General features: G+C 43.5%; 1 protein-coding gene across 4 annotated transcripts in view; it reads left to right on the forward strand.

The window, feature by feature from the left end:
• The window catches only part of DISP1 (dispatched RND transporter family member 1), a 586,767-nt gene that overhangs the window by 554,442 nt on the left and 18,693 nt on the right, over positions 1–13,632 (forward strand). For all 4 annotated transcript variants that reach the window (XM_085612976.1, XM_085612977.1, XM_085612978.1 and 1 more), the window contains 3 exons: positions 3,262–3,389; positions 8,516–8,604; positions 10,936–11,033. In XM_085612976.1, the coding sequence (XP_085469102.1) occupies positions 3,262–3,389; positions 8,516–8,604; positions 10,936–11,033 (315 nt within the window). The remainder of the gene's footprint in view (positions 1–3,261; positions 3,390–8,515; positions 8,605–10,935; positions 11,034–13,632) is intronic.

A 13,632-nucleotide genomic window follows, 5' to 3' on the forward strand; every position in this document is an offset into this window, starting at 1 on the left:
CTTTTTCTAATGTCTACTCGATACTTTAATGTTAGGTCGAGTTTTGCGTAGGGGCATTGGGGGACACCATTGCAACCACCTAAGCTTAAGTGCCTTCATTCTCTGGTGGTGTTGCCCATCACAGTGGACTGTGTCTTAAACACCCTGGCCATTATGGGAGCAGATTCTCTTGGTTACCGGTAACTGTTTCTCAGTGATTGTCCATCTCTCCGTCCTCTTCTGGTCCACCCTTGTTGGGACCAGCAGTTGCGGCTGGGACCAAAGATTGGGCATGTACCTGGAATGGAGTCAGCTGAATCAGGGAGTCAGTTACTGAGGGCATTAGGGAAGACGAGCTGTAATGGAATGCGCAGTAGCATCACCAAGGTTTTGAGAAGAGGGTCTGGTAGAGTCTCTTTCTTTCAACTTCTGCACTGCGAGCATCCAGGGTGGAGTCTAAGGAAAGAATGGAGGACAACTTGGAGGCAAATCCTGCAGCTGCATCTGCAGGTGACAATGTGTGCACCATCTTCTCCAGCTGCTACTGGTATGAATTGAATGAATTAAAATTGTGCACCATGGAGTCCACAAACACAGAGAAGGAATACTGGTGTGCTATGTGTCCCAGTGAGACAGACCGCTAATGCCGAGTTGCCTCTTAAGAGATGTGTCAAAGGAACCTGTGCAAAGTTCCCTTGCTCAAGGAAATGGGTCAGCAGAACAGGTGGTGGCCACATTGCCCCTGGTTTTCTGGGTAACCTCCCAGGAGGATTTGAGTGGGACATCCAGTCGCTAGCTCTTGCGAGGCTTGCATTACCCAGTGTTCCTTTCCTTTTGTGCATCCTGTTCCCGGAAACAAACTCTTTAAATGTATCTGATGCAGTAGGCCAGACCCTGCCTACCTGTTTTTTTCCCTGGTTGGTCCTCTCCTCAGCAGCGTTCATCCTAGAGCAGAAATCAGGCTTACCTGTATGGGCAGAGCAGGATTTAGGAGTATAGTGTATTCTAGATGGGGACTGCAATAGCGACCACCCACGGAATGGAAGGGCTCTTCTCCCCCCATCTCAAGTCACCAGTGCCCAGGGTGGGAAATGGCCTCGGTGTAGCAAGCTGCCAGCATTGCCCCCAGAAGGAGACCCTTCAGTGAACCGAAACTTGGGTCTTCTGCACCCAGATAAGGAGCTGTATTTCATTGAAGCATGCAGCAGAGTCTCCATAGCAGGAGGTCTTGTTCTTGAAGGATCCGCCACTCCTGGTCGCTTCATGCCCTTCACCAAGACTGTGATAGCGGCGTCTGACTTACAAAAGAAATGGCCATCCATGCGTGCGCATGCATAGGCGGATGTTTTTGAAATCAAGTTTTAGAAAAATATTCACAGATAGCCAACTTTGTGTTCACAAGTGTGTGCATGCACACGCACTGGCGGTCACCTGTGAATGGGTTGGAAGGCTGCTTACAAAGATTAGGGCTACAAGCAGTGTGTGAATGGGATGCAGTGCCCTGCAGTTGGTGGGGAGGGCCTCGGAGTTTCCAGCAAAGTTTAAAATAAAAAAAGAAAGAGGGAAAATAAAACAAATTTCATAATATTTTTGTAAACGCGTAACGCCCACAAGTCCTGACACTTAAGAGGACTACTTTCTGTAGGTGTTGACTTCGTGCTTCAGCAGAATGCGGTCACTCGCACAGAAAGGAACCAATGGCTGAAGTGGGCTGATGCACTGCCCTGTGCTTTATGCAGTCAGGGACCTAAGTCAAATGTGAATGACAGTAGAGCAGACCAATGGATAAAGAGGGCTGGCTGAAAAGCCCTATAAATAAGTATTCTAAGTGAAATCAAGGTCTTTACTAATGCCAGACTTAAAAAACATTAAAGAAGTGTCATAATTTACTACGTGAATAAGATAGCGGGAGGTTAGAAAGACTAGGTACATCTCTTATCCTCTAATATGTAGAGGCTGAATTCTAATGTAGGCATTTCTAGGTGATATTACATATACAGTCTTATTATTCTTTATGAAATAAGCAGCCAACACTTCCAGTGAGAGGACAGTGGTTCGCTGTTGCCTTTATGGCAAATAATCCTTTGTACGAAAGCGGCAGAGCTGCACCTCAGAGCTTTGGTCACACTTTCACAACACATTACTGTATTGACGTTAATACAAGAAAAGATTTACAGGTGGACAAGTAGCGCTCAGAACTGCTTTGTTCTCTGGCCTGCCTCCACACTAGGATTTTAATTGCTATTATGTGCCAACCACTAGATGGCAGAAATATGCACAGCGTGTGAACCTGTGCAGTCTCACGTTGAACCGTGTTTTAACTAATAAGAGTCATTTCTTGGAGCGGTCACGGTGGAGGCCAGCAAGACTGTTCCATATTGAATCTGCTACCACAGCCTCAGTACGGAAGACACCATGGTACATTGAGTATATTGAGTAAGATCCGGGGATTTTGAAAGTTACTGAACTCCGTGCACTTTGTTTCAGAATCACACCATTTTTTTCTTCCGAGAAAAAGTGGTACTTCATTTGTCGATCTGGATGTTGTCTAGATTTACATTTCAACTACAAATTCTCTTCCCTTATCTTTACCTGGCACTGAGACTTTCTGGACAATTGAAAGGGTGCATGGATCTTCAAAGTTCTCCTCTGAGGTTCTGTGTATTCCTAGGGTCTATGGTCGCTTTGGACATCTGTCCATTACGAAGCCAGCCGTGATTATCTTCCGCTCAGGATTGTGTCCTGAATTTTCCATAACTTGGACATCCCGCCAAGCTTCGAAGCAGAGAGGGATGTAAATCTGTTGTGCTCGTGACCACTCCACTGGAGAGCAAAACAGCCTCATTAACTATATACAAACGCCCTCATTTTGTAATATATGTATGGCAGCTGGGCAGACTTATTACTTCATTTTACGAGCACAATCAACCTGAGAGTCATTCCCCAACTTGGCCAGAAGACCTTTCGTCTTGTTCCTAATACCGAACCTAAATATCGCAATCTTTCCAGTGTCTACCTTGTCGTTTCGTGATAATAATAATAATGCTAGCTAGGTTATTTTTTGCATAGTCATTTTCAATATCATTTGGTGGACTGACAGTTCCAAAGTTGCTTTTTGTGAGTGGCTGCTCAAATGTTTGGAATACCCTATTGGTTCCCTGCACCTCTAACATGGCAGGAGTATTAAAACGCACCATACGAACCACACTCCATACTTCTCACTATGACTAAAATGCCATTGACTCTGAAATAAATGACTTGCTATTTATATTTGTTTTGTAGGGTTTTGAACCAAGGGGGACAGCAATAGGCCAGAGATTGGTCACATGGAACAATATGGTGAAAAACACTGGCTACCAGGCAACATTAGCAAACTATCCCTTTAAGTATGCGGATGAACAAGCAAAGAGGTAGGAAGTGTTGACTATTGACCTGTTATTTATTTGAATTGTTGTTTTTAAGTACTGTACAAAGGTTTGCCTATCAATTGTGACAATTCATTTCTCCTTAATTAGTATTTTAGCTCCTGCTTTTCCACTTGCCGTATGATTGGGGTGGTAACATTTTGTTGAATCCCATAATCAATTTGTTGTATGCCTCATATTTCTTGCACAAAAGCTCACCTTGTTTTGTTACAGAAGTAACTGCGAGAGGGTGAGTCCTCCCGGGCAACACAGGTAGAGCTATTGCTCAACCTACAGTATGTACGTTTTAGATTTATTCTCCTCTAAAGTCTGGGCTTAGTATTGTCTTTCATTTATGACCCTTGGCTCCTCTCCATTTCTGTTCATAAATCCCCACATTCCTGTCTCCGACCAGATACAGGCTTACCTGATCTTACTTACCCTGTTATGTTTTATGTGCTGTTCTTTCCATTTGTGTTTGTCTGCACAGTAGTGGCCAGCCATTATAGTGAGGCCCCTTCTGGCAGCTCTATCTTGTGAGCTGTAGCATCAAGCAATGCTTGCAGTAGTGGGATGTCCTCTTGCTGCTGTCTGCCCCTTCATTAATGAGCTTTTTAGCATGCCTCTAGGTCCTTCTGGAGCGCCTCCGGGCCCGAAGGAATCCTGAGGAACTCCAACTGGAACTTTGCTTGTGGGTCCACACTTGGTGCCAGCTGGAACCTCTGGACCCGTTGCAGGCACCGCACCAGCTTTAGAACTGAAATCTGTTTCGGTACCACAACCTTTCCCAGACCCTGGAGCATCAACGCCGGGCGTTGAAGTGTGACTGGTAGTGCCGTCGGATTCAGAGCGGACTCCTCTTCGACTGAGGCCTTACCCTGATTATACCGCAGCCTTCCGACAACTGATCCGACTCTGATAATTTACCGGCGCCTCAAGTAAGGGTCCACAATCTTTTTGGTACAGACTCTGACAATGACCATTATGATGAAGGGGATAAATTTGCTCACGCATATAGGGAGGATAACTGGTAGGAGCTACAAGATGCCAGTAATGTGAATACTTTTATGGACACTGATCTGGTCTTTCCACCTGAGCCAGCTTCTGAAGAAAGCTCCTCCTTTGCAATGATGAATCGAAGGACGGCTGAGGTTCTTGACCTCCAGTTGCTTACCTTAGAGATGAAAAACCCTGTTCTCCAACCTTGGCAAACTTTTACTGAGCCCCTTCTGCCTTTCAGTGAGGCCCTCTGACACGATTTTTGGGACATGGGCATAGCCATGTTCCATGCAGTAAATAGGAAAATTACAAGGTGCCACTGCCTTGCCCCGAGCGACTTCACCTTTCTAATGCAACCTGGCCTTTCTAACGCAAGATTTAAAAAAACAAAGCCTGGTGGTGCAAGCATCCATAAGCAGGGTAAACCCCTAAAACATCCAAACCACCCATCTGGATCAGGAGAGTCCAAGCACTTCAAACTTTGGCAAACGTATGTTGTTCTTTACTAGCCTGGCATTATGGTCCTTCAACCCCAGGTGCCTATTGGGCTGCGAGTCTCATGCCCTTTCGTATTCCGTCACTCAGGTACTGCCTGCTGTACCAGAGGACTTGCGTCCCACTATTACACTAGAAATTTGCAATGGACATGGTGCAGCAAAATTCATGATTTCCTGTTGCTTGGACACCTACCTGGGTTGGGCAATTGGCACCACTTTGATACTTGAAAGACGTGGATGAAGTCTTCAGAATTCTCCTGGGATGTCCAATCTTCCTTAATTGACATGCCCTTCGATGGTTCTCGTTGCTGTGGTGAGAAGGCAGACTCGGGCCAAGAGCTCTTTAAAGACTGCAATATCACAGCATGCTCCTTGGCCCTTCCTGTTCTAACACATCAGCTTTGCCAGCAGTTTGGCCTTTTCTGTGTCTATGGTAGAAACTTTAAGTGTGATCAGCCCAGCAGACCAGACAGCCTTTTCATAGCGGAGGCCACGGTACCCAAACACCCACCTCCACCGCAAAATCTCTTTAGTGTGGCCTTACATGTGCACACCTATCCTGTTAGAGCCAGGATTCAACATTTTCTCCCAGGGTGCCAAGCCATCACTTCAGACAAGTGGGTTCTGCAAGTTGTCCAGGAGACATACACCCTTCTCTTTCTTTGAACACCATTGCACCTTCCATCATCCTCAGAGCAGTTGACAGAGGACCATCTGCCCCTCTTGCAGCAGAAAGTGCAGGCCTTTTTGGCGAAAGGGGCCTTTGAAATGGCTTATGCGGGCTCTGCAGTGGGACCCGAAGTCCCAGTGGGTACAGCATCGGGGTATCTCCCTGATCACGCACAAATTTTGGAGGAGACTGCAAGCATCCTGCAGTGGTCAGCGGGACACCTCTCTCCTTACCCCACCCAGAGTTAACATGGGCGACCAATGCATCACTTCTGGGTTGGGGAGGCCACCTGAGAGAGGTGGAGATCATAGTCACCTGGTCTACAGCGGTCCACTTACATTGCTTGCGTGACATTCCTATGCAAATAAGAAGCTAAGTAGCACTATATTCTGCTTAAGTTTGAGGCTGTGATACAAAGTCCTTATTTGGTGCACACGGACTCCTCCAAACCTTTTCAAATGCTCCTCCCTCTGTTTCTGCTACTAAATTATAGCACTGACCTTATGTGAGGCATGGTTCTAGAGAACAAGAGTCAGATGTGAGTTTCTCAGTTTAGACTTTATTTCTCAGCTCTCTTTCAGTTTCTAGCTGTGATCACTGAGTAGAGACCTAAAATTCTGTTCCCTGAGTTCTCGTATTCCAGCACCAATAGTGCAGATTTGGAGGTCAACTCCACATACCATTTAAGTGCAGGTGTCTAGGCCAGAGACTTAAAGGGGCTTCTGCCTATCTCTCTGATTTTCAGCTTGTCGCTACTGTGTCTCCTAGTAGCGGTATAGGAACCTGATTTGCAGCTTGTCGCTACTGTGTCTCCTAGTAGCGGTATAGGAACCTGATTTGCAGCTTGTCGCTACTGTGTCTCCTAGTAGCGGTATAGGAACCTGCCTTTCATAATTGTTATTATGAAGACATGCATCATATATGGCCCTATCCCTCCCTAGGTTCACACTCTCAGAGGTTCCTTTATTCCACTCTTGGGTTTGGAATCTGCTTCTCATGGTTAGCAAATCTTTACTGCCAGGTTTAAATTCTATTAGAAAATTGGAATGTTGAGCGCTCCATTGAAGACAGTGGCGAGCTCTGGGCTTCTAATGGCTGGAAGAAGCCTGGAGCATCAACATTCCAATGTTTGCTCACAGCAACAGCTGGAGCAGGCCTTTAATGGTCGGTTCGAGCCTGCTACTGCGGGCTCTAAGGCTATAGAAGTTTTCAACTCAATCTCTGTCCTTCTGCTCAGGTTGCTTTTGCTGCAGAGCTACGTATTTAAACGTGCTGCATCATGTAACCAGCTATTTACCGCACCTGAGCGCCCTACTGTTTGTCTCATGGTTGTGAAATAGTGAGCAGATGCAGGTCTGCCCTGTATTGGGTATCATCTGGACCAGTTGCGTCTGGAATGTCGGACGGGTATGCAGAGAAAGGATAACCCTATTCCAATGTAGACATTGAATTTATTTGGTGTTCAGAGTGGCACCAACTGGGGCCCCGTCAAAGTCTGCTTCCTTCTCCCTCAGGGTGCACTGATCTAAGAATTAATTCCTTTCTTTGTTTCCCCCCCCCCGTAATTTTATGTAGCGCGAACTTGACCTGAAGGTATCAGAGCACTTTACATGAGCACCAGCTGTGTTACATGAGGGCACATCCATTTTTGTTAGGCACGGGGAGATTAAGTGATTTGCTGAGAATCACAGGTTGTTGAGCGTCGTTGCCAAGACTTGAACCTAGTTCCCCAGATTTGAGGTTGACGTCCCTAGCCGCTAAGCTACATTCTCTCCCCTAGTTGTTAAACGTAAACACACCCTGAACAACTTAAATTCCTACTTTTATATTTTCTTTACAGGTATTGTTTGACACTCACCTGAATATTCTGAGAGTTTGTCGAAGGGCAGAGGTTGGCAGCAGAAAGCGTTTTAACTAAACCAAGCCCAGGAATTCAAAACTGTGTTGCATGTGATAAGACAAAGCATTTCCACGAGCAGAAGAGATTGGTAGTTTGTATTGCCTCGTGGTAGTCCGGCATGCCCATAATGTGATTGGCATATTTATTTAGCCTACAAAAAAGTGCATTCTGGTGGCTACTTCTAACTGCAGATTACTCACATTTAGACTCTCCCCAGGTGCCAGGCTGGATCGACATATGTTTCTTAGCATTGCGTCTGTAGTGTCGTCTTGCAGTTTTGTGGTGACTCTATATCTCTAGCACTCTTTTTGAGAGTTTTGAGACAGTCTGAAGACCAACAAAGTTGGGTGCTTAGTTCCAAACCCATGTTGAAAGAAACATAAAGAAAAAAACTGACCGCGCGCAGGGGTGGCACTTGCATGGCTCCGCTTCGTTACTTTCAGGGCGGTGTGGAGTCACCAAGAAGAGACACGACACTGCCTACAAACATTAAGGAGCACTGATTAAAAAAAAAAAAAAAAAAAAAAAACTCCACATATCCAGTCTGGCTTCTGAGAATAATCTAAAGATGAATAATCTGCAGTTGGAGTATCCACCAGAGAGTGCGTTACCGAAGATACGCTTCTTGCTCAATAGTCCCCCAAACACACGCCATGTTGTACGAGAAGGTAAACAGATAAAATCCTGTGTGAAATCCTGTGTAGCTTTACCGGAGTAGACACTGCCTCATATCCATCAGTTGGTGATTAAGCATGTATGTTTGTAGTTCAATAGTAAAGACATGGGTTATTGTTATGTACACTTGCAGATTCAAGTAATTAGTGATTATTAAAAGATTGCATATTATTGTTAGACCTGTGTTTCTCTTTACTGTTTGCAAGTGCTTTTCATGGCTTATGGTCATTGTATAGGAGTTCAGTTTGTACTTGCTCCCGCACAGTGATTTTCTAAGACAAACCCGACGCAAGACACTTGAGCGATCTTTATAAAAGCAATCTAACAGTAGCATTGCACCACTAACATAATCGCTGTATATAATGATTATATAATGATTCTTCAATTTTAGTCACCAGGATGACAGATGGTCAGATGACCGAGAGAAGAGGCAAGCGGACTGGAACTTCCATAAAGACAGCTTCTTCTGCGATGTCCCCAGTAAGTTTAGCAGACACTGCTTGTTTGTTTCACATCCTCCGCCTATGCGGTATTACCATCTAAGTGGAGATTGCAGTCATTGACTCCCTGCTTGTACTTGTTATACTTTCTCCAGAATCCCCCAGTCTGCTTTCTGGCATCTCGGTGGTTTCCTTGTGATACTTCACAACCCTGGTCCTTATAACCACACTATGCAGCAACATGTGTCGCAAGAAGCTCTTTCATTGGCTATCTAGTTTTTTGCAACTATTGCTCATCAGCAGTGAACTTAAGAAATGTATAATACGACTGCAAATGAGTCTGTTGGGACATATCTTGCCTTTCCATTTGCTCACCTAAAATATTCCCCTGATATTGTTTACCCGCTAGTGTCCTTGTGTATGCCCCCTGCCTTTTGTAGATCTTTCACTGTCATTGGTTCTCTAACTTGTACCTGGAAAGTGATCCACGCATCAACTAATTGGTATTTTTAACACACACTCCCTAAACATTTTTCCTACTTATGCTTCAGTGTTTTTCATTTGTATTTTCAATCTTTTCCTATCCCAAATCTCTCCTTCCACATACCTATTTCAATTCTTTTGGCTCTCTTATTGTGCATGTGATTTTCATAATTGAGAATTGTAGTAGCCGATCTTTAATCAGTCTCCAGTTCCTGCATTCCTGCTTGTATGTTGTGGAACTGATCCCAGTATCCCAAATGGAGCCATGCTGGTGATGTGTTCTGTGTTAACACAACCTTCCACCGGAAGCAGGGTGGTTGACTGTTAGGGTCTTACAAAAGTATCCTTGGTACATGTCAGATAGGGTATGTTTTGGAGATTAATGTGGCCAACTGAAATAAGGGGAGAGCTTTTGGAAAATAAACCGGTTCAAATGGGAACAGGAGAATTCTGCTAATCCAAGCTAGCCAGTTCTCTTACTTGATGTCGTGTTTGTTTCTAAGATTACTTCTGCAGAAGTTTCAGATTTACAGAGACAGTTTGGTTTTACAACATTGACATCTGCAGATTTATAGCTGGATCCTTGTTTTGAAATCATAGTACAAAAGCCCTTTGCTTAGATAGCATCTCAGCATGTGCTTTACAAATGCATTAAATTCAGTGCAGCCGACTTTTATTAAGGACAAATACTTAAAGGGCCCGATTAACAAATGGTCTACGTTTAAAAAAGCATGTTTCAATTGTAAATTAAATCCGAATTATAATATAAATATGATTTGTGAAACTCTGATTGTAAAGTGTTCTTACAATGGTAGAAGAATTCATCAGAGAGGCACATTTTCCATCGTTTTAAACTTATGGCTATGAGGGGGACTCAGAGTATTTCATGGAGAGCCACCATTGGAGATGTAGCATTTTTTTCACAATGGATTCCCTTTCTAGAAACTCCCATAAATGTACTTGTGTGAAATGCCCAGAGTAAGAGCAGTACTGGATAGGAAATGGAAGGACTGACACGCCATGTGGTGTAAGGCACACTATATGAAGAGAAAAAAGCAGATTTTGCAAACACAATTGTAGGTGTTTAGACACACGATTTTAGATTTTCAGTTTAGAATTCTTTGTGAATTTTGTAAAATTTGGTAAAGTTTGCCAAATGAAGGAAGTTCTACAAGAGTGTATGTTTGCATCTTTAAACCTGTGTGCGTAAATCACACCCAGAGTCCAAACCAGGGCACTGTCCATTAAATGCATTGAGGATACTTAAATTGACTTATTTCTTAACTTAATTTACATAAACTGCTTTAAATGGCTTCTTGCTTATGTGTGTTAAAATAACCCTTTGCCAAAAGTGTACTAACATACACAGTAATAAAAAAAACAGATTTTAAACCTTTTGTAAAACAAACTAGTTTAATACCTTTCTTTTAATTCTTCCTCTAATTCCCCAGGTTTTTTCAAATGACCATATCTTTTAGTACTCTTTTAAGCAAGCAAGTATTGCTATGATATGTGTAACACAAACACATAAATAGACTATTGTTCTTAGATTATTTTTTTAACTTTTACTCCACGTTGCAAAAGTGACGTTTTTAATGAGACAAGAAAAAAATATACATGTTCCTAGTTCCAGCTTGTTTCAACATTACCCTTCTAGATTTCATTTGATGTGGTGCAGTTTAATTGATTGTATTAGTGGAATTTATGGAGAGTTTCGGGAAATTTCTTTAACTCGTAGCTCTTAGAAAGTCTCCAAAGCTGAGATGTGTTACTTATTAAAATAATTGGGGTTTTGCCAAAAATAGCGGAAGTTCATTTGTCAGTTTCTCAAAAAGCACTGCATCATGTGAGATTTATGAACATAGATTTCTTTTGCTCCCGTCCCTAGGTGACCACTATTCACGGGTGGTGTTTACATCTGCACATGGGGAGAATTTGTGGACTCTGCAAGCAATCAAATCGATGTGCAATATAGATAATTTAAGGGTAAGTATGCTTATTAAAGCATCCGCTAAAAAGAAAGGTTTGCTGGTGGTTTCTGAAGTAGTTGTGTGTAAAGAAATGGATATCCTGAATTTAAATTTATTTTTAAACCTCTGCTCTGGCTGTCCGGCAGGTAAAGTCTTGTGGAACTGAAAGGACGTTGTGTCTTCAGCTAAAAGGCACTACTGGAGCAGAGATAACTTGTCTGAATTATGAGGAATGGGTTTAACAGCTTTTGAAGAGTCTTGTTCTCAATCCTCCCCCCACATGCACTTCCTAACACCATTTTTGTTAGTGAAAATCTGGCTGTACAAGAACACTTCCCCAAACTAAAGCTGACAGAAGCGTTGATGGCTGCATCTATTGGACAATGATTATGGAAGGTTCAATTTTCACTCCTTGGTCTCAAAGATGAAAATATAAATTGACTTCCTGTAATCTTCAGAGTCAAATACAAGTTAGCCATGGTGACATGCAAGGATGTGAAGGGGTACAGAACACCGGGATTTGCAAACTGCCTTCAGCTCTGAGGGTTAGAGGGAACTGCCGAAGACCTGTGTCACCTTATTTTGGGCAAACTGCGATTATCCAGTGCAGTTTGTTGTTTGCGGACATTTTTCTCCAGCAGTAATTACTGCTTATGACCTAAATGAAGCGATTTATCTAATAACACGTACATCTTTTGTCTTTCAGGTTCAGGCCAGATTGTTATCCTTTATTTATGGGCTTAAATATATGAATATATTCGAATTACCTAGTTTGCTATCAGTTTCTCATCCAAATAGCTTAAAGAATAAAGCTAAAGTAAACCTTATTACAAACACATTTTGTTAAAAACAAAGCTCGATGACAATCCAAATATGTAAAACATAAGCATCCAAATTTACCAAGGTCTACATGTAGTCAGCAGATCCATCATTTTAAAATCCTCCAGCCAGGTTAAAGTCACCTTTTTTAACTCCACCCAGAAAAATAGCAAGATCTCTTTACATTATCACTTTACATGACATTCTTGGCCTCCAGTAGACCTGTGCAGAGGAGCCAAGCGCTGCTAGTGGTAAGAGTGATTACTTGATTTTCACAACTAGTCTCTAAATGCCATAGAGCAGCATGTGTATTGGTTTATTTCATCAAACCTAAACGTAAGTACAATTAAAGTTGAAGAAAATGGTGGTGATGGGGAATGTAGCTAATCTACGCTTCTACCAATATGCTAAATATTTGACCCAATTTAACAAGTACTGCCCTTGAATATCTAGACATGCTTATGGAGAAAGAATCTACAAAGAGTTAGTTTTGCAGCATAAATCTTTTCTGGATTCACATGTTGTGCATTATTCTGTCATCTATATGAAATGAATTATTAGAGGCTCTCTTGGAGTCCATTCGGCTGGCGCGGCTCAGCAACCCCCCCCCCCCCATATATGCACTGTCCAACCCTTCCTCTGCCTAATAATGTGTTGCAGTTCGTGGAAACCGTTTCACTGTTCTTGGCTTTTCTTTACTTGCCAAATAATTCATGTCTGTGCACCTGAAATGATGCAAGTTTCCTTTATTCGGGTTCCTACCAGCTAGTGTAGCAGGCTTCATGCATCACTTGAAGTTTAAATAAAAATGATGTTTGGAAATGCTTGAATCGATCTGTTTTTAACACTTTTGTTGCATACAGCCAGAGTCCACCATAAACAAGGCCATCACAGTGCGGCCACAAAAGGGACCGCCCACCCTACACTTGGGCTATGTCGTGACCGAATTTAAACACCAGCATACCCACACGTTTCTGCCTTATTGAGCCTCGCCAGTGAGGCGCACTGTAAGGTCCTGTCACGGTGCCAGGGCCCTAGCACCAATGAGGCTCAGAACACCCAAGCCTCCCACTGGAAAGGCCCGGCCTTCATCCCACAATTCCGTGTGTGTGTGGCTGCATTTTACTAAGAAATGTCCAAGCTCGTAGCAATGAGAGGGAATAGAGACTCTTGCAAAATAGCAACAGTTAATGCCCCCTCAGACCCCAGCGGCGAATGCAACCTTTATCTCGAGAGCCATTGAGTGAAGTAGCTGCCTCTGTGTAGAGGATTCAAGCTCTTCTGCTCGCCCTTCTCCAAACAAACCTACCAGTGAGACCGGCACCTCTGGTTGGCTGAAGCTTCTCGCAGCACAGAGATGGTACCCAAGAGCAAACTGGAAATGGGCAATTCCTCATGGAAACAAGGAATATGTGGAAACATGTTGGCTTTGAAAACCACAAACGTGCAAGGGATCATCATAAGCCACATGCGTGAGCCATTCCGCTGCAAACATAAAAGAAGTCCCTGCCTTGTGAACTTAATCCCCAGAAGGCTGCGCCGGCGAGGGCTGCAGCAGGTCCACATTTGAGCCTGGCTCCAGCATCGCAGCTGCTCTGCTCCATGCGTTTGAAGGTGGATTCTGCGATTCCAGCTAATGAGCTGCAGATGTGCAAAGGCCGCTAAATTTGGTTTACAAACATTAACAGTCGGAAGTCCGGTTCTTGTGAAATGCCAGGGAGTTCTGAGATTTGACATCTGTGGACTCGGACACGCACTTTTGGAAAATGTAAGGACTTGATCCCATATAGATCAGC

The sequence above is a fragment of the Triturus cristatus genome, chromosome 6 (genome assembly GCF_964204655.1).
Source record: "Triturus cristatus chromosome 6, aTriCri1.1, whole genome shotgun sequence".
NCBI lineage: Eukaryota > Metazoa > Chordata > Amphibia > Caudata > Salamandridae > Triturus > Triturus cristatus.